Source organism: Diaphorina citri, unplaced genomic scaffold (genome assembly GCF_000475195.1).
Source record: "Diaphorina citri unplaced genomic scaffold, Diaci psyllid genome assembly version 1.1 scaffold1292, whole genome shotgun sequence".
Taxonomy (NCBI): Eukaryota; Metazoa; Arthropoda; class Insecta; order Hemiptera; family Psyllidae; genus Diaphorina; species Diaphorina citri.
In genome coordinates, this window is record NW_007378721.1 from 56,368 (window position 1) to 78,820 (window position 22,453).

The following is a 22,453-nucleotide window of genomic DNA, read 5'->3' on the forward strand; positions in this document are numbered from 1 at the left end:
CGGGTTATTTTTTTTTTTTTTTGTTGGGGATGGGTTTTTTTTTTTTTTTTTTTTTTTTTTTTTTAATATTAGCTTGCTATAATTTATACCTAACTTTATACAAAGTAAATAAAAATTTGTTTAAAAAATACAAAGAGAGATTTAATAAAAATTTTAAAAGAAGTACCTACCTACCTAAATAGCTACATTTTGAAGGAAGGAAAGTACCTATTACGTTTTTTAAGGTCTTTAATTTGATGTATCACAATTAGGGGGTTCCTATTTAAGATTTTGAAGTTGACCCCCCTGGGGCCGACGCTGGCTCAGGCCAAAATTTGGCGACTACTTCAAAATTTTGCATTTTAAAAGGTAAAACACTACCCTAAATTTCAGCTTCTCATCTTTAGCCATTCAAAATATATTCAGGGGTTCCAAGACTTTTCGAACGCTCTGTATATCATAGTATGTCTTACTATTTCCCATAGTATGTCTTAGTATTTACTATAGCATGGTTGAGTGACGCTGCCAGGGTTATTACAATCACGTGACTATGAAAGACCTAAGAGGCGGTTTGGAATTAGTGGATATTGTGGACCAATTAGAGGCAATTATTTTGGGAAGTTGATCATTCTAATGACGTTGGAACGTAGACATATTACTGTCATATTGGATAACAAATTACCTATAGCTCATTAAATATGAGTACTGATAGATATAGCTAAGTAATTTTGGGCAGTGACTGAGTGAAGTGGGTAATTGGGTATCCACATCAAATTCAGGGCGATTTTTTTTTTTTTTTTTTTTCAGGCTTAGGTGTAGAGGCTCCGAGTCTTAGGTGTAGGGGCAATCAGCCCGCCCTAGAGGGTGAGTTAAGCTTCTACGAATCTCCTTGATATTTCTTTCTAATGGTCATCATGAGTTTGGCCATGTCTCATCCTTTCGTTTCAATAGCTAAGGCCCCATCAGTCATCAGGCTTAATGAAAGTTTGTCTTTATTGCTAAAGTTTAAACTTTAAGTAAGCTTTCCAACTCTCTAAAGTCTAAATTAATTTATCGTTTTTGTCGAAACAACATGATGGAGACCCAGACTTCAGTAATGGATGGAAGAAAATTGATTTCATTTGATTCAAGTACATATTTGACAGATCATTAAACTCATCCGAAAATTCAAACTTGTTTTTGGGGAGAAAACAACTTTATGCCAGCTTTCTAACTCTCTAAAGTCTAAATTAATTTATCGTTTTTGTCAAAACAACATGATGGAGACCCAGACTTCAGTAATGGATGAAAGAAAATTGATTTCATTTGATTCAAGTACATATTTGACAGATCATTAAACTCATCCGAAAATTCAAACTTGTTTTTGGGGAGAAAACCGAAGAAGACCGTGTGAGATGAGTGATAGGACCTTGAGAGGTTAAGTACTTTGGTACACCAAGGGTGAGAGTGTATCAGGAAGAACAAGTCACTCTGGTTCTTCATTCTTGATTATCTTGAGAGATAAAGAGAGAAGGAGGTACGGACTAGGGTGAAGGAGAAAATTAGCTGAATATTAATAGTGGATGTATCAGAATTACCAACTGACACTGAACTTATCACCTCATAAAACGCAATGACGAAACCAATTTTTTCAGCTTAGAGAATTATAGTGTTGAGTTGTCATGACTTTTGTATTTTTCAACTAGATAATAAACTTGGACTAATAATTTGCCTATAATGCCTATCACACACCTCTGTTCAATATCCAACCTTTTGAGTGTTATTTATTTTTATAGCATATCTTGAACCAAAGCCCCAAGCTTAAAATTATTCTGAAGATATTTACAATTCAAAACTTTGAAAGCGTTTTTTGCGTCCACACCTACATCTTATAGGGATATAGGGAACTGTAACATCAAAATACGTTGTTGTTTTTTTCTAGAATATTCACCATCACCCAAATTAGAACATAATAACTGACAGTGACGTACCTAACACCTGTCTATATTTTTTTTTAATTAAAAAAAGTATCGTACCTAGATCTAGGTATTTTTTATCACGTGGGTGTAAATTGATATGAGTTTTTTTTAAACTTCTCTTATCCAAAGAAAATTATTACTACTGAGACTTAGCATGGTTCAAAGAACCTTTCTATACGAGGATATAGGGGGAACTATATGCTACAAATTGCTACATGGGTATTTTCATTCGAATGCGTAGTCTAGGTATCTTTTATCACGTGGGTGTAAATTGATATGAGTTTTTTAAACTTCTCTTATCCAGAGAAAATTATTACTACTGAGACTTTGCATGGTTCAAAGAACCTTTCTATACGAGGATATAGGGGGAACTATATGCTACAAATTGCTACATGGGTATTTTCATTCGAATGCGTAGCGCACATTGCATACCTAATATGTAAACAGGCGACCATAAAAATAGTCTGCATTGAACCAGGTTTGTACCAGCACCTAGGTAGGTAATAATAATATTATTGTACCTAACAGGTTTCGTGATTCGTTATAGGTAATAAAACGCTTTGAGATTACTTTGTAGGATCTTTACCGGCCCACATTGTAGCCCTTGAAAATTTCGCTAAAAAAAAGTAAAAAAAAGCACACACACAAGAAATTAATTTTGGACTTCAGAGTTCAGTTTCGAATTTTCTATTCAAAAGGATAAACCTAGCAATGGCAGTGTACCAGCACCTAGGTAGGTAATAATAATATTGCACCTAACAGGTTTCGTGATTCGTTATAGGTAATAAAACGCTTTGAGATTACTTTGGAGGATCTTTACCGGCCCACATTGTAGCCCTTGAAAATTTCGCTAAAAAAAAGTAAAAAAAAAGCACACACACAAGAAATTAATTTTGGACTTCAGAGTTCAGTTTCGAATTTTCTATTCAAAAGGATAAACCTAGCAATGGCTGAGGGGCTCTGTCAGTATGGGACGCATTCAATTGCCCCCAGACGAAACCTACCTATATGCCACTGAAAATTAGACCTGTCAACCTGTGGATGTTTATTCAAAACAACGCAATAAGTAAGGGAGTTAAGTAAATTTTAAAAGGCAAAATAAATTCATTACAGTTTCCTGGTAATTTTTTGCTCTTTGATGTGACGATGGGATTTTTTTTTTTTTTTTTTTTTTTTTTTTTGGTTATTTTTTTTTTTTTTTGTTGGGGATGGGTTTTTTTTTTTTTTTTTTTTTTTTTTTTTTAATATTAGCTTGCTATAATTTATACCTAACTTTATACAAAGTAAATAAAAATTTGTTTAAAAAATACAAAGAGAGATTTAATAAAAATTTTAAAAGAAGTACCTACCTACCTAAATAGCTACATTTTGAAGGAAGGAAAGTACCTATTACGTTTTTTAAGGTCTTTAATTTGATGTATCACAATTAGGGGGTTCCTATTTAAGATTTTGAAGTTGACCCCCCTGGGGCCGACGCTGGCTCAGGCCAAAATTTGGCGACTACTTCAAAATTTTGCATTTTAAAAGGTAAAACACTACCCTAAATTTCAGCTTCTCATCTTTAGCCATTCAAAATATATTCAGGGGTTCCAAGACTTTTCGAACGCTCTGTATATCATAGTATGTCTTACTATTTCCCATAGTATGTCTTAGTATTTACTATAGCATGGTTGAGTGACGCTGCCAGGGTTATTACAATCACGTGACTATGAAAGACCTAAGAGGCGGTTTGGAATTAGTGGATATTGTGGACCAATTAGAGGCAATTATTTTGGGAAGTTGATCATTCTAATGACGTTGGAACGTAGACATATTACTGTCATATTGGATAACAAATTACCTATAGCTCATTAAATATGAGTACTGATAGATATAGCTAAGTAATTTTGGGCAAGTTCATGAAAGAAAGAAAGATAAGCATGTAGGTAAATATTGTGTGTAGATCCAAGAAGATCAACATAAAGAAATAACTATAGCTTTCCTAGAATATGGATTTGATTGTTCCGTTTGCTTCGAAATATTAAAATTTATTGATTTGAAAATTAAAAAGTAACTTAAAATTATTTAGGTTAATAAGTACCTATGTACATAACATGTATAGTTGTATAGGTATCTACCAAAATTAAACTTGTTCTGCTCGTGGGGTACTTTTTGTGTGTTTTTAAAATAATTTTATTTCAAGTTTCCATTTTTCTCTTTCCTATTAATTTTACTATTCCTGGTTGGAGAAAATTAAATATAGGTATGTACGATTAGTATTAGTATCCACTGTCCATAAATTATAAAGAAATCTAGGCGCATGGCAGTGCGCCAGGCCAAGTTCCGGCCTCAGCACGCCAGTGTGTATATTACACGAAACATCGACGCATTTTTACCCATATCATAACTCCGTTAATTTTCCACGCATTGTCATGAAATTTGAACTATATGTTTCATTATACACGCTTATTTTGCCTGCGAAATTTCGAAGTTCTAGCTTTAACGGAAGAGGTAGAAAGAATGGCTTGAAAATCGATTATTTTACGACTGACTCCACTGATTCACTGATTTACTCATCAAAATTATGAGGCAATTCCCGATGTCGTAGAAACTTGAAATTTGGCAGGATGGTAGGTCTTTATGAGTAAGTAGAGAGAAGGAGGTACGGACTAGGGTGAAGGAGAAAATTAGCTGAATATTAATAGTGTATGTATCAGAATTACCAACTGACACTGAACTTATCACCTCATAAAACGCAATGACGAAACCAATTTTTTCAGCTTAGAGAATTATAGTTTGGCGGTCATAACTAAACGGTTAGAGATATCGAAAAAGTAATTAATTTTCTGATCTCACCACTTTTATAGGCCGACATTTTTGGAAAGGGACTTGGCCTTTTTTTCACATTTGTGTTTTTGTGGGGTATGTACTTACCACAAATAGATGTAATATACGTAGATAGCAGACCATTTACAAACAATAGATATATTGACTGAGTCAATTTTATTGGATGGTCTCCATTAGGGAAGAACACATTTTTAACTTCGTTTTGCAGATAATTTATAACTATTTATTTTGGTACTTACCACAAATAGATGTAATAGATAGCAGACCATTTACAAACAATAGATATAATGACTGAGTCAATTTTATTGGATGGTCTCCATTAGGGAAGAACACATTTTTAACTTCGTTTTGCAGATAATTTATAACTATTTATTTTAACAAAAAGAAGGAAATATCATTTGGTTTTATTGAAGTAGGGTACTTAATACCAGATAGGGATCCAAAAAAGTTACCAAAGTTAGAATACCTCCTATATTTATGGCTACATAATAATGTTATGGAATTATAGTAATGTTATGTAATCATAATTTTGCTGCTACGAAGTAAAACTGTAGGGAATAGAAGTGAAATTGTAGGAAACAGAATGAGTTTATGGACTATGTCTGGGTCAATTTGAAACGTGGATTATTATTTATTTATACTCCAACTAGTCAAGAAAACTTTTAGATTGTTTACTGTAAAAAAAGTTCCACTGTTATTACAATTGTTTTTAACAACGAATACTTTTTTCTTAGCAATGTAGATACATACTTGGATAGTGTAGGTAGTAGGGAGCTATAAATGTACGAGTAGGTACTTATTTATTTATCTTTTGGAAATAAAGTTTGGAATACAGGTTGGGTATGATTAGACCAAACAAGATTGAGGCGAAAGCCAGCAGGTGCCCCCTTTCAATGGCCCACCAGGGGTGGATGGAGGGAGGAGAGAAGGTTTGTCAAAGGACAAGAGTGAAAAAAGAGAGGAACTCTCGACTCTCTTCTTCTCTCAAATGGTTCTCCGAAAGGAGAGAACTTCCCTCGTCCGAATACTTGAAAAAAAAACTTGACGAAAAAATCTCAATACCTAGTTAGAGTTCGAAATTATTGTTTGAATAAACTTATGGTGGGTAAGCAAAATTTTCCTCCTCCTAGTCCTCCCGATCACTGATGATAAAGCAACCTATATTTCCCCCCTGTTCTCAAAAGAGAACTTTTGACTCTCTTCTTCTCTCAAATGGTTCTCCGAAAGGAGAGAACTTCCCTCGTCCGAATACTTGGAAAAAAAAACTCTTCAAAGGGCTGAAAAAAAACTTCAACTTGACGAAAAAAATCTCAATACCTAGTTAGAGTTCGAAATTATTGTTTGAATAAACTTATGGTAGGTAAGCAAAATTTTCCTCCTCCTAGTCCTCCCGATCACTGATGATAAAGCAACCTATATTTCCCCCCTGTTCTCAAAAGAGAACTTTTCAAAGAGAAACTTTCTTATTTTCATGGTGAGATCTACGTACGTAGAGAGAAAACAGGGAGGGAGAGAGACATTAAAGGGGGAGAAATGGATAAAAAATAAGAAAAGAGAGAGGCGTCCTTAATAAAAGGAAGTTAGAATAAAATAAATAGGTACCTATATAAAGGAGAAATAAATAAAACATGCAAATACCTAAGTATGTACGAGTATGTAAGATCAAACAAGCTGGGCCCGTCCCTCCGGGAATTTTTCAGTCAAAATATATTGGGTTTTTGTCCTCATCTTCCCCCTGAATTATCAAGAGACTATGAAAAAAGAGATGAGGAGGGGAAAGGGGAATAGTACTCTTGTTCCCTCTCCTCCCCCTTTTCTTTCCCCTTTTGTACTTCTGGTAGAAATAAGAAACCCCGTAGGTATCTAGGGAAAAACTGAAAATATATTGGGTTTTTGTCCTCGTCTTCCCCCTGAATTATCAAGAGACTATGAAGAAAGAGATGAGGAGGGGAAAGGGGAAAATACTCTTGTTCCCTCTCCTCCCCCTTTTCTTTCCCCTTTTGTACTTCTGGTAGAAATAAGAAACCCCGTAGGTATCTAGGGAAAAACTGAAAGAGATGAGGAGGGGAAAGGGGAATAATACTCTTGTTCCCTCTCCTCCCCCTTTTCTTTCCCCTTTTGTACTTCTGGTAGAAATAAGAAACCCCGTAGGTATCGAGGGAAAAACTTTCTCCTTGTGGCTCTTATTTATTTTGGATTCTTCCATTTGTTTTATCTGTACTATTGTTATACACGATCTTTTGAGGATCCACGTTTTGCTTTTGCTGGAGTCAAATTATTGCAATCTTACCTCTGCACTTTCCTCTCCCTCCCATTAATTCCTTCCCCTTTCATTCCCTCTCCCTTCCTTTCCCTCTTTTCCTCTCTCTCTATACTTTTATTTTGAATTCCTTGCGTAATAAAAGATACACCTTTTCCCCTTTCATTCCCTCTCCCTTCCTTTCCCTCTTTTCCTCTCTCTCTATACTTTTATTTTGAATTCCTTGCGTAATTCAAAAGATACAACTGATGTAATTTAATAATTTAATTATAATTTAATATTAAAAATAATAGAGGATAATAATAAAATTGCATAACGCGAAAGTCAGTGATTAGAAATTCAATTTCACTAAAACCTTGGCAGTTACACAAGGACGCTATAATCCTTGAAAGAATTAAACGGAAGGAAAGTAAAAAGAGGAATGATTCAATGTAACTTGACTTTTTTCTATGGAAAGTATGTACGTCTAGTTAGAAAGTATTGGTAGGTAGGAGTTTGATACACCTCCTACAGACTTCCCTATTTCTGAGCTTAAAATAATAGACAGCAAACAGCCGTCCAAGTTGGAAATGCTAAGGTACCTAACTACCTACGCCAACGCCTGGGCTACATGCTAAACAAGCTGAATTCCTCCAAGTTTTGTTTTACAAATTTCCTTAACTTTTTGAGTGCTTCAAAGGTACCTTGGTGTTGAGTTTTTTCTGTAGACAAAACAAACTTTTCTTTAACTTTTTGTTTTATACCAATTTCTCCTAGAAGTTTATATCACTATACTGATTAGACAAGCAAGTATATATAAGTATATCTTGTCTCCCTCAAGATAACTCTCGATGATCAAGCTAATAACCAGCACTTATCTGTTATCTATGCTTTAATATCGTACTTATCTTTTTCTTCTTCTTATTCTTCTTCTTCTTGTACCGTATTATTTTTACTTCGTGTCTCCCGATGTTTATGCTTTGTGTTTATCTTTTCATAGCTTTCCTTTTACCTACTTCTTGTCTTTTATTTAAGTTCTGATTTTATTCTCCGTACTTCTTCCGTATTTTCCCTTTTGTCGCTTCCTATTTTGCTTCAAAGTTCATAACTGTGTTGACTGGGAAAAGCTCCATTTTACTGCGCACTTAACGGACTAAATTTATATTGATTATTATGCATTAAGTGATTAAGAGATTCCTAGAAAAGAGAGATGCATACCATGTTTTAGGCACAGGGGTATAATTAGTTTGATTAATATGCAATTTATGCATAGACGATAGACGGATAATCTAGTGCAATTCGGGATGCATAAATGAGTAAACGGGATACACATTACACAACGGTTCCAAAAATAACATTAATATGCATAAAGAACCTACGCAAAGACTCAGATACTTTTTTGTAGGTGACAATAAAAGGTACGCGTCCACACCTACATCTTATAGGGATATAGGGAACTGTAACATCAAAATACGTTGTTGTTTTTTTCTAGAATATTCACCATCACCCAAATTAGAACATAATAACTGACAGTGACGTACCTAACACCTGTCTATATTTTTTTTTAATTAAAAAAAAGTGCATTATACTTGTGTTTGTTGTCCAAATTTGTCTCTGACTTGAGCACATAGCTGAAGTATACATCATATTATAATATGTGACTTCCTTGGACATACACTCGCTGATATAGGTAGGTACCTAAAATGAAAATATTTGCACTTGGCCGCAGGAAGCTACGGGGCAATCTTAATAACATTTTATATTGAACCTAATGTCTATTGTACATATTATAATATGTGACTTCCTTGGACATACACTCGCTGATATAGGTAGGTAGGTACCTAAAATGAAAATATTTGCACTTGGCCGCAGGAAGCTACGGGGCAATCAGCAAATGTGTTGACATAAAAATTGCTGTAAGTATCTATACTATCTGGGACCAAAAATTATTTTTACTATTATGTACATGTATGTATGTATTTGTGTAGTGTATTTCTACTGTATCTGCATTTACAACACCACCAAGTATAAAATGTAATAGGATACACGTAGGTATCTTATACCCTACTGACCCTTTCTTTACACAAAACACATGGGCATTGGTACGTACTTTCACCATTTTTATACCTACCAAATTACCTACTGAAAAAAAGGTCTGCATTTCTGCACATATTCCTACATAATATTTGCCTACATATGTACTTACTATCTATAAAAGCTTTACATATTCCACTATCGACTATTATTCCAGGCCATAAATAAGTAGAGTCAGTAGAGAAATAGGTTGCCTATAAACTAAAGTTCGAATAGACGAGGCAAAACTAGAAAAAGGGGGGGGGAAGGTAGATAATTTAATTCGGAAATACAAAATGTACCTAGCTAGGTATACACTATACAGTCTGCAGACTCCCTCTATTTATGAACATGATATAAAATACAAACTTTAGTTAGAGAGCAAAGTTAAGGAATAAATATGAACCTCTACACTACATAGATACAGGTACCTGTGTAATTGCATGATGCTCTTTTATTACACCAAAGTATGCTGCATTATTGGACATAAACTTTGAGCAGTTTTAAAAAAAAGAGTAAGTATTGAAAAAGCCAACAGAGGAGTATTGGCTGTTGGCTTTTTCGCTAGTATCCACCTATGTATGTGCTAGGTCATAGGTACACAGTTGGACAGAATTAAGCAGAAAGGAACCATACATAACGGGAATTGCCTTTTACTCCCGGATGTCTCATTTATTCTTCAGCCCTTTGGCTATCCAGGTACTCTAGGTAGCTACCTACGTACTATAAGAGCCTTAGCTAGCTGAGTAGGTATATGCCCTTTTAATTTCTCACGTCCGTTGTGCACCAATACCTACTGTTGTTGAATAATTATAACAGGTGATAGATAGATAATGATTTTATATCCCTACAGTAATATCTATCTAGTGGTTCTCAGTCTTTTACAAAACCCCATTAGCTACCCCTTTCACCATTCTTTAATAAATCATGTTGAGAACCCCTAGAAGTTTATATCACTATACTGATTAGACAAGCAAGTATAAGTATATCTTGTCTCCCTCAAGATAACTCTCGATGATCAAGCTAATAACCAGCACTTATCTGTTATCTATGCTTTAATATCGTAACATTCTTTAATAAATCATGTTGAGAACCCCTAGAAGTTTATATCACTATACTGATTAGACAAGCAAGTATATGTATATCTTGTCTCCCTCAAGATAACTCTCGATGATCAAGCTAATAACCAGCACTTATCTGTTATCTATGCTTTAATATCGTACAATAATCATGCTCTTACAGTGCCGTTAAACCTATTTAAAAAAGAAAGTAAAAACATGCTCTAATTTGATCAGGATGCTCAATTTGCTGAATTTTACATCTTGTAGTAAGTAAATCGTTTTAAAATGTCAATCACCTTGCACCTCGTTCATGTACCTCTAAGTAACATACTCTAATTTGATCAGGGTGCTCAATTTGCTGAATTTTACATCTTGTAGTAAGTAAATCGTTTTAAAATGTCAATCACCTTGCACCTCGTTCATGTACCTCTAAGTATAATTATACAGATTCCTTATAAGACATTTTACCTACATGCATGCAAACAACAGAACTTATCTACCTATTTTGAAACATCATCAGTGCCTTTTTGTACGGGGTTCTTTGGTTTGTGGTTTACAGTGGTACAGATCAATAAATGTTGCAAACCTTTTCAAGTTTTCATAGATATTTCACAAATCACCAGTGGCTTGTTCCACAAACCACTCTACACCTCTCACTTTTATTCCAAGCGCAGAAAATGTTGACAAGCTTTATAACTATTATTCTGCGCTTGGAATAAAAAGTGAAGCGTAAGGAGTGCAGAGTAGTTCTTGGAACAGGGCCCCGATCATGACCATACGTAACACAGTTTCAATGAAACCGTACTCTTCTCTCTCTCTCTCTCTCTCTCTCTCTCTCTCCCTCCGGTTCGTTGGACATGAGCTAGATAAGAATATTTGTCGAGATTGAATTTTATCATCAGCGTAATATTTTGTCGTTCTGCGAATAGGTACCTACCTGCCATATCTCTCGACGAAATATACTGGATGGTCCTTTATATGTATTTACGAAGTAGATAAAAATTAATTATGTACCTACCTAGGTAGGTACAAATTTTATCATCAGCGTAATATTTTGTCGTTCTGCGAATAGGTACCTGCTATATCTCTCGACGAAATATACTGGATGGTCCTTTATATGTATTTACGAAGTAGATAAAAATTAATTATGTACCTACCTAGGTAGGTACCTACTTGTGGTTCGGTATTCTGTAAAACTCACTCGCAAAAACTAGTCCTAAGGGACCTCTAAAGGCCCAAAATTGAATCAGCTAAAATGTCCTTTCGATGTTCAGAACGTTTGCAAAATCTCATCAAAATCAAAGAATCCATATTTATATTTCACACATGTCATTCGTTTGTTTTGCTGATAAATAAGTTTGTGTATAGAGTACCCTGTATCTAAGTTGCACATGATAACATAAGTATAGATACTTACTACATATACCTGTAGGTTGTTTAAAGTTTAAAGTTACCAAATTTTGGTTGTAGCAATCAGCAACATCTCGAGGTAGTCATGTAGACCTTATGGTCTAGGAAATATTTAGGCGGTCCTAACATGTTTTGCCTACTTTTGGACATACCTACGCTATACCCGAATTTGTTGACCTACAAACAGCAGACAAGCGAGTACTACTTAACTGACTTGGGTAGGTGTTAGGTCAGTAAACTGACTTGTAAACTTGCTTCTTTCTCCTTTTTTATGCCAACCCAAACTTGTGCACCCACAGGTATAAATTATCTGTTGCTATTATATATCTTACCTACCTACCTACTTTAAAGTTTAAATCTTTAAAAATGTATCCTAAACGAGTATGTAGATTGGTATCTTGAACATCTTAAACAGGTAGATACTCAGGTATCTTATTTACTTTAACTTTTGTTTTTCTTCTAACTTAAACATAACAATAAATTAATTCAGATAAAAATAAGAATATACCTAATATTTTTATCAAGACAATTATACAACATTTGTGTTCTCTAAGTTCATGAAAGAAAGAAAGATAAGCATGTAGGTAAATATTGTGTGTAGATCCAAGAAGATCAACATAAAGAAATAACTATAGCTTTCCTAGAATATGGATTTGATTGTTCCGTTTGCTTCGAAATATTAAAATTTATTGATTTGAAAATTAAAAAGTAACTTAAAATTATTTAGGTTAATAAGTACCTATGTACATAACATGTATAGTTGTATAGGTATCTACCAAAATTAAACTTGTTGTGCTCGTGGGGTACTTTTTGTGTGTTTTTTAAAAGCATGGAAATAATTTTATTTCAAGTTTCCATTTTTCTCTTTCCTATTAATTTTACTATTCCTGGTTGGAGAAAATTAAATATAGGTATGTACGATTAGTATTAGTATCCACTGTCCATAAATTATAAAGAAATCTAGGCGCATGGCAGTGCGCCAGGCCAAGTTCCGGCCTCAGCACGCCAGTGTGTATATTATACACGAAACATTTCGACGCATTTTTACCCATATCATAACTCCGTTAATTTTCTACGCATTGTCATGAAATTTGGATTATATGTTTCATTATACACGCTTATTTTGCCTGCGAAATTTCGAAGTTCTAGCTTTAACGGAAGAGGTAGAAAGAATGGCTTGAAAATCGATTATTTTACGACTGACTCCACTGATTCACTGATTTACTCATCAAAATTATGAGGCAATTCCCGATGTCGTAGAAACTTGAAATTTGGCAGGATGGTAGGTCTTTATGAGTAAGTAAAGGGAAAAATCTGAAAATCGGCAAAAGTTGCACTGGGCTCCGCCCGCAGGTGGAATCAACCGCTTTTTGGCGGTCATAACTAAACGGTTAGAGATATCGAAAAAGTAATTAATTTTCTGATCTCACCACTTTTATAGGCCGACATTTTTGGAAAGGGACTTGGCCTTTTTTTCACATTTGTGTTTTTGTGGGGTATGTACTTACCACAAATAGATGTAATATACGTAGATAGCAGACCATTTACAAACAATAGATATATTGACTGAGTCAATTTTATTGGATGGTCTCCATTAGGGAAGAACACATTTTTAACTTCGTTTTGCAGATAATTTATAACTATTTATTTTAACAAAAAGAAGGAAATATCATTTGGTTTTATTGAAGTAGGGTACTTAATACCAGATAGGGATCCAAAAAAGTTACCAAAGTTAGAATACCTCCTATATTTATGGCTACATAATAATGTTATGGAATTATAGTAATGTTATGTAATCATAATTTTGCTGCTACGAAGTAAAACTGTAGGGAATAGAAGTGATATTGTTGGAAACAGAATGAGTTTATGGACTATGTCTGGGTCACTTTGAAATGTGGATTATTATTTATTTATACTCCAACTAGTCAAGAAAACTTTTAGATTGTTTACTGTAAAAAAAGTTCCACTGTTATTACAATTGTTTTTAACAACGAATACTTTTTCTTAGCAATGTAGATACATACTTGGATAGTGTAGGTAGTAGGGAGCTATATGTAGGTACTTATTTATTTATCTTTTGGAAATAAAGTTTGGAATACAGGTTGGGTATGATTAGACCAAACAAGATTGAGGCGAAAGCCAGCAAGTGCCCCCTTTCAATGGCCCACCAGGGGTGGATGGAGGGAGGAGAGAAGGTTTGTCAAAGGACAAGAGTGAAAAAAGAGAGGAACTCTCGACTCTCTTCTTCTCTCAAATGGTTCTCCGAAAGGAGAGAACTTCCCTCGTCCGAATACTTGAAAAAAAAACTTGACGAAAAAATCTCAATACCTAGTTAGAGTTCGAAATTATTGTTTGAATAAACTTATGGTGGGTAAGCAAAATTTTCCTCCTCCTAGTCCTCCCGATCACTGATGATAAAGCAACCTATATTTCCCCCCTGTTCTCAAAAGAGAACTTTTCAAAGAGAAACTTTCTTATTTTCATGGTGCTCACTTTACAGAAATCTAGAGAGAAAACAGGGAGGGAGAGAGACATTAAAGGGGAGAAAGGGATAAAAAATAAGAAAAGAGAGAGGCGTCCTTAATAAAAGGAAGTTAGAATAAAAAAAATAGGTACCTATATAAAGAAGAAATAAATAAAACATGCAAATACCTAAGTATGTACGAGTATGTAAGATCAAACAAGCTGGGCCCGTCCCTCCGGGAATTTTTCAGTCCGCAGTTTATTTGATCGTGGTTAAATCAGTACCTATGTATATTATTATTGATTTGATTTTTAATTTTACTTTCATGTAATGATTTAAAATTAAGACTAGTGCCCGTTCTCCCATTATTCCCAATATAATGTTTAAGTCACCCATCCATTTATTGGCCTTTCTCGGCGTAGCTTAACACAGGTGACGCTAAAACCGGTCTTAAAATAACGACTGAAGTGTTATCTAAAACTTTCTCGCTTTGAGTTTATAGGTCGTCGCGACAAATTTCGAGATCAGAGCTCATTTGTGTGACAAAATGTGAAAAAAATCCCCCAAAAACCAGTTTTTTGGTTCTTTGGCTTTTTGGACAAACTTGCACCACCACTTTCGTGTTCCTGGTAAAAAGACCTTTAATTTGATATATAGGTCGACTAGGTTTGGATAAGTCCTTCTATGGGGTCAGACAGAGAGACTGACAGAGTGACGGACTGACTGACGACACCGAAGCGAATACAATAGCCCGTCCCTTATACCTTTTATTATTTCTATTGTAATTTTATAAAGGAAGGACGGGCTAAAAAATTTGACAATTCCTTTTGATGGGATAATGTTCGTTCTCGGAAGGCTAACTTTTTCCTATCCTGTCTTCCTTCTCTCTTCGATTTCGGGACGATAAGACCATAGCAGTTACAGTTCCCTCTGTCAAACCTGCTGAACAATTGTGAAAAAAAAAAAAAAAAAAAAAAAAAAAAAAAAAAAAGGGGAAGAAGAGATGGATAGACTCAGGATAGGTATGCACTATGCATACTAGCATACTAGCTAGGTATTAAAGCAAAAGGACAAAAGAAGAGAAAATTGAAAATAGGAGACAAAAGAGTCGAGAAAAAAAATAACGTGAAAATTGTAAAAAATGCCAGGAAGTTAGACAGAGTCAAATTAGGGAAGAGAACTCCACATAAAAAATCTGGTGTGAACATCACACGACTTTCCTTATCCTATTGAATGATGCTTATTTGAGTGTTCTTTTACCCTAACTTTTACATACTATTTGTACGAGCTGTCATTCAAAGCTCGTACAATGGAAACTTTAGCTTTTACCAGCTTGTGACTCATTGTATGGTGTGTAATTGTATATTATGGGTACCGTACTCGAACGTTACGAGTATAATGTTCAAAAGTTTCTATAGCTGTGTGCTGACAGGTATTTGAATGTCAAGGTTTTTCATTTCAAGTCAGCTTTGTAACGTTTTGACATACACTGGAGATCTCTGGATTATCTGGATTTATGCCCCATCTATCTAGTGCTGATAGTGCATTAATAAAACTTTGAAACATTGTGAAAACTTGGTTTCAAAAGCAAAAGTCATTCCAAACTCAAGCGTTATTGTACCCAGTATTTTCAACTCGTAGATCTTCATACCTAAATACCTAATCAACAAAAAATCAAGGCACGTCTCGATCTTTATCGCCTATAGGAGGCTAAAGGTGTTTATCAAAAACATTTTGTATTACCTATGTACTCGAATGTACATATCAGATTAAGATCATATTTGTGATAAACGACAGGAGATAAGACCAAAATTACGTAATAGTAAAATATTCCATGATAATAACAGTGCAAAATAAAATAATAGCTAGGTATTATCTTCAAAATACCGTCTTATCTTTTCTAACCACATTGTGGTGAAGAAAGTCAAGCTTGAATTAATACGTCTAGACTAGCAGGAGGTTTCCTCGTAGGAAATTTAGCTCGCTTTAATTAATCGGTGAACCGTTCATTCTGATATTTTCGTGCTTAACATTATTATTTTCAAGTTCTTTCGAATTTACAACTCTTATTGAAAACTTAGAACAATAAAATTATGAAACTTTTCCTTAATTTTCCATAATTGGTGGTTTCAATTACACCAGGAAACATTTAGATATGCTTTTTCAAATAGGGATGTTAAATTGTTAATCCATACTTAACATTATTATTTTCAAGTTCTTTCGCATTTACAACTCTTATTGAAAACTTAGAACAATAAAATTATGAAACTTTTACTTAATTTTCCATAATTGGTGGTTTCAATTACACCAGGAAACATTTAGATATGCTTTTTCAAATAGGGATGTTAAATTGTTAATCCATTTTAAATTTTAATATAAATAGGTAAGTAGGTACACTGTTTTATTAATTTATTATATCTAAAATAATACTATGTACCTACTTAGAGTAATGAGGATAGTTACCTACTCAAGTAACTATGTTAGTCAATTGCTGTAGGGATATTGTCTACTTTATCTATGTATTACATTGAAAACTGTCAAGATTCAACAGATACCTAAATAATACCTACATATAAACATGTATGATATGAATGACTGGTATATCTAAAATAATACTATGTACCTACTTAGAATAATGAGGATAGTTACCTACTCAAGTAACTATGTTTATCAATTGCTGTAGGGATATTGTCTTCTTTATCTATGTATTACATTGAAAACTGTCAAGATTCAACAGATACCTAAATAATACCTACATATAAACATGTATGATATGAATGACTGAAAGATACAAACACTGATAGGTAATCATAATGAAGATGACTTTAGAAACTAAAAAAAAAAAAATACCATTAAAATAATGAGGTACACTTAAACTTTGAAAATATGTACATACAATGAAAGGATGATGCATTGGGAATAATGATGATCATGATAATGACAATAATGATGATAGATATAGTATGTATGACTAAACCGGTTTTAAACATAATAGATTAAACTTAACTCAATAAAACAAATTCAGGTAACATAAACAGTGAACACGTAATACCCTATACAGAATGTAGAACACGACCTCCAAGAACTTTCACTGCTACTAAAGTTCTGTGATCTTAGCTTTGGAACTAGGTATCACGAAAAGTCCACTTATGTATTGAACAATATTGAAAAAGACTTGAAACAAGTTTCGGAGAGTTTCCGAGTAGGATGATAATGTGTACAGGATGAACACAAAGAACAAAGTTTTAGCTATCACATCCACCCAGTACATAATACGCATGTGTCTCCGTGCAGCTGGTAGAGTTTCTGGCATCTCCTTCAGGATAAAGATCCGAGTGGCCATGATGCAATCTTGAAAATATTTCTTGATATCCAGATCTTCTCCATCTATTTTGTACTCTATTCTCTCCCTCTTGTTCATAATTTTTCTCAACACATGAACATATTCGTTCCTGAACTCCCACTGGTTATTAGCATAGTACTCAAACACTTCAAATCCTTTGTTTATTCTATCCTGAATTTTCACAAGACAAGGTTTATTTCCAGACAGGAATATTATGGCATCCAAGAAGTAAGCGGGAATCATATGGAAGAATATGACACATATTTGATGTAGAAGTCTGTTTGATTTCATACTTCCTCCTGGATACCACACACACCCATTGAGAGGAACTTCGGTGGTGACAATACTTTTGCCAATATCAATGATCTCTTGCCATGATACTTGCCATTCTTGTGATGAGGTAAGGTGCACTATGCTTTGTCTGTGTTCTTTTTGAGAAAGATACGCCCATATTGCAACGAAAATGCCGTTGATGGTAATATCTACAGGAAGGAAGTCAGCATAGCCTGTGTTATCGCAAAACATTGTTCTAATCACTCCTTTTCCTGCACCTATCAACAATCCAGTAGGTCCGTTAATATTATCAGTCCATCCTGGTAAAGGTTCTCTCCAGACTGGAATTATAATGGAAGGACGTAGCATCAGACAAGGCATACCGTTGTTCATAGCTTCCACTACTAATCCTTCTGACAAACACTTGGTGTAAGCGTAAGAGTTGGGAAATTCTCCCAAGAATTCTTTGGCTCTCTTTTCAACTGTATCTTCACTCATCATTTCTACTCTTTCAATCAATTTATGTGGGTCAGTGGGAGGAGGGTAAGGTTTTTCGTAAAGAACTTTTTCTTGGAGATGGCAGTATGCTGTGGAAATATGCACAAACAACTCCAAATGTTTCATTTCCTTGGCAAGACTTAGCATCATTTTTGTCCCTCTTGTATTCAGAAGGACTGCCTTTTTCAAAGCTTCATCAAAACGAATTGTAGCGGCTCCATGGATCATAATGTCCACCTCACTTGCTAGTAGTTGTCTGTCACTTTCCTTGATAGCTAGCTCATCAGCCTCTGCATCGCCACTAATAGGAAGAACTTTATCAATAATTTTTTGTCCGTGTACTGACTTCAATAGATTAAACAAAGGTGAAGCAAAAAGTTCTTCTATTCTTTGCCTCGCATTTTTTCCTTTCTTCTGACGCATCAATATGTATATCTTTTTAACATTTGGACTTTTCCGAAGAATCTTCTCGAGTAAAACTTTTCCCAGGAACCCCGAGGCACCTGTCATGAAAAGTGTTTTCCCAGTGAAAGTCTCACCGATACGATCTGGTAGATTTCGATACTCCTCCGATAGGACAGGCGGTTTATAAAACGTTTCGTATGGGACGTTCATATTGTTCACTTTGTTCGCGGCCATTACTAGTTCACTCACTATTACTTCACTATTATTATAAACTGGAATAAACTCAAAACAAAAACAACATAAATGTGCAACGATTACCAACGAATGAATTCCAACGGAAGACTGAAATCCGCGAACATAATCGGCAAATCCGCGAACATAATCGCCAAATCCGCGAACATAATCGCGAAATCACATAGGTACGATAGGTGATAGGTAACATACCTAATATTAAAAACAGATAAACAAAATACCTACCTATACCTACTTCGCTATAAATATACCTACGTACCTACCTACCTACCGTACAGGGTGCAGCCTGTGGCACATACATTTTGATTATGTAGTTTATGTGCGTATATTAGGTTAGAATAAAATTGGAATGTGCAAATTTGGACAGAATTTCTCCTTCTTCTTCGCCTTTTCCCATGTTCAGATGGGGTCGGCGTTTGTCGTCGGCCTCTCAATCAGCTTTAGAGTGATCGCTTTGAGGGCAACTGGTTTTGGCACCAAAACTTTCCGCGTGGGATGCCCTTCGCACTCACCTTCGCTATTGATAAAGCGTGAGGAAATTTTGACTAGTCTACTCCCTGTTTATAGTCCCCTAGCTAGACACTGATCTACTCTCTGTTTATAGTCCCTCAGCCAGACTTAAACTGTCTAAATTTCTACAGCCATGGATTAGGTATTGGAAACAAACTACTAATTCACTTTATTGCCAGTGTATTACCTACTCAGTCCTATGAGTAGGTAATACTCGAAAATAGGTATAGGTTTGTATGAATAACTAACTAGATACTAGATAATCTATTCGTTTGAAGTATACTCATGGACATCAAAAATTTACATTTCGACAATTTCTGCTTGGCTGCCTCTCAGCACAGTAATGAAACACCAATTATTATTATTTTTTGCTTGATCGGATATTCCCTGATGAATTTGGGCCCAAACTATCAAATAGGTAAATGCAATTTGAATGTTTTAATCCAATATATTGCTTAGTGATTAGTTGATTACACACCCAACAAAATACCTAGTTCGTTTTTGAGTCAATTCTACAATTTGCTGTCGAAAAAGTGTTACTGAATGTTCGTATGGACAGAACAAATGGCAACAACTTTTCGAACTAAATTTGGTGTTATATCATACCCAGTATGCCGGGCCATTGATATACCTACCGTAAACATCAAAGGTCTGATGAATTTGGGCCCGAACTATCAAATAGGTAAATGCAATTTGAATATTTTAATCCAATATATTGCTTAGTGATTAGTTAATTACACACCCAACAAAATACCTAGTTCGTTTTTGAGTCAATTCTACAATTTGCTGTCGAAAAGGTGTTACTGAATGTTCGTATGGACAGAACAAAATGGCAACAACTTTTCGAACTAAATTTGGTGTTATATCATACCCAGTATGCCGGGCCATTGATATACCTACCGTAAACATCAAAGGTAACTCGATAAACCTCAAACTTTTCCTTCTTCTTCGCCACCTCTTTTTCCTCCTTCTCCTCTTCCTCCTTCTTCTTCTTCTCATCTCCATTCCTTAGCCTTCTCAATATTATAGCTGGATCTAACTCCCTTTTCCTCTCCCTTTTCACATCCTCTACTTTGTCTCTTACTTGGGATTATGCCCAAAATTAACATATTTATTACTAGTGATTGACCCGTCCTTTGTTCATTTTAATTTAGTCGTAAAATCTAAATCTAACCTACCTACTCATACTTACCTGAATTTTTATATTATTGAATAGTTAATACTCGTACCTAATGGGATTTTATTACACCTATACCTACTTATACTATATATTTTTTGGTTCTTAAATCAGCAAAGTATAATTATTGTAGGTAATAATTATGTAGGTACTTATCTACATATTTCCCGGATGAATAAATAGATATTATACCTATATCAACCACCAAAATATTCAGGTTACCCTACAACACTATTAGGTAGGTAAATCTTTGAATCGGTCCAATGAATCTATCTGATTACTGACTTTACCAGTTCAAGTTGTTATGTACGAAAAGGTGCTTACCTGCTGCTTTCCTAGACTTCTTTTCTACTTTTACTGAATCTTCACGTTTTATGCTAGTTACATAATACGTAGTCATAATACATAGTTTAGGTGATAAAAGATAAAAGTAGATAGATGATATAACTACCTACCCGTTTAAACAAACCCCATCAAAATACCTAGGTATGATTGTATTTTAATCAATTTATAAAGTTATAAAGGATCTGGAGGTTGGTGGTTCGAGTCCAAGTCAAGATATAAAATTTAGCGTAGTGTATTAAGCAGGGAACGACATTTGTGACAAGCATTTATGCTCAACACAATTAAAAGTCCTCTGTTCTCTGTCCTTTTTATTACATAAGACGTAGGTATCCCTTCTGTTCTAATTCAATAAGGGTACCTTCTCAGCTTGGGCAAAGAATCTGAGTGAGGTCTACAGTTCATAGAACCACTATATAGTACTATTGCTCAAGTAGGAGGGAATCATTAGGCACGTAGGTAATACTCAACGTTCCAGGTATTTACTTATCCAAACAGAAAATAGAGAGGGTAATATCTAAAAAATCCGGATTAAAAAATCCAGGAACAGCCATTCATCAGCTCACACATCATGCGTTCAAACAATTTGTTGTTGTTGTTGTTGTTGTTGTTGTTGTTGTTGTTGTTGCTTTTTTTTTTTTTTTTTTTTTTTTTTTTTTTTTTTTTTTTTTCAGTTTACCCTAACTAATACCTAGGTACCTACCTATACCTACTTCGCTATAAATATACCTACGTACCTACCTACCGTACAGGGTGCAGCCTGTGGCACATACATATTAATTATGTAGTTTATGTGCGTATATTAGGTTAGAATAAAATTGGAATGTGCAAATTTAGACAGAATTTCTCCTTCTTCTTCGCCTTTTCCCATGTTCAGATGGGGTCGGCGTTTGTCGTCGGCCTCTCAATCAGCTTTAGAGTGATACGGAAGACTGAACAGCTTAGAACTAGCAAGATACAGGACCTAGTTACTCGGAGAGAAACCAGGCGTCAAGCGTGGTAGAACGGAGCAAGGACGTTCTATACCAGCTAGAGGGGGCACCAGAATCACTAGATACCAGAATTACCAGATACCAGAAATCCCTACTTATTCCACCAGGATTGTGTAATACTCATCTCATGCTCTATCTCCTTCCACCGCATGGTAAAGTTGTTATTCCATAGCATGTTGTCCTTCTCTTGCATGAAGATGACGAGGTACATCATAACATCCTTTCATCTGACATCTCCATCCAGATCCAGAACAAACTAATTACCACTTAACACCTTGGAAGCTCCTCTAATCATGTAGGACCAACTCACAACATCCTTTCATCTGACATCTCCATCCAGATCCAGAACAAACTAATTACCACTTAACACCTTGGAAGCTCCTCTAATCATGTAGGACCTATTGTAGAAGTCATCCACACAGACATATTTTTCAAGTTTATTATTAAATCATTTTAATTTAGTCGTAAAATCTAACCTACCTACTCATACTTACCTGAATTTTTATATTATTGAATAGTTAATACTCGTACCTAATGGGATTTTATTACACCTATACCTACTTATACTATATATTTTTTGGTTCTTAAATCAGCAAAGTATAATTATTGTAGGTAATAATTATGTAGGTACTTATCTACATATTTCCCGGA

The 22,453-nt window shown here is 34.8% G+C and overlaps 1 protein-coding gene across 1 annotated transcript; it reads right to left on the bottom strand.

Annotated features, from left to right (window-relative positions):
- Positions 1-16,694: 16,694 nt before the first annotated feature.
- Positions 16,695-22,002, bottom strand: LOC103515188 (putative fatty acyl-CoA reductase CG5065). Its single transcript, XM_008480115.3, has 2 exons — positions 21,748-22,002; positions 16,695-18,876 (listed from the first exon to the last, which is right to left on the bottom strand). Exon 2 carries the CDS (start codon positions 18,761-18,763, stop codon positions 17,108-17,110), a length of 1,656 nt encoding a protein of 551 aa, XP_008478337.1. The 5' UTR covers positions 18,764-18,876; positions 21,748-22,002; the 3' UTR covers positions 16,695-17,107.
- Positions 22,003-22,453: the final 451 nt, after the last annotated feature.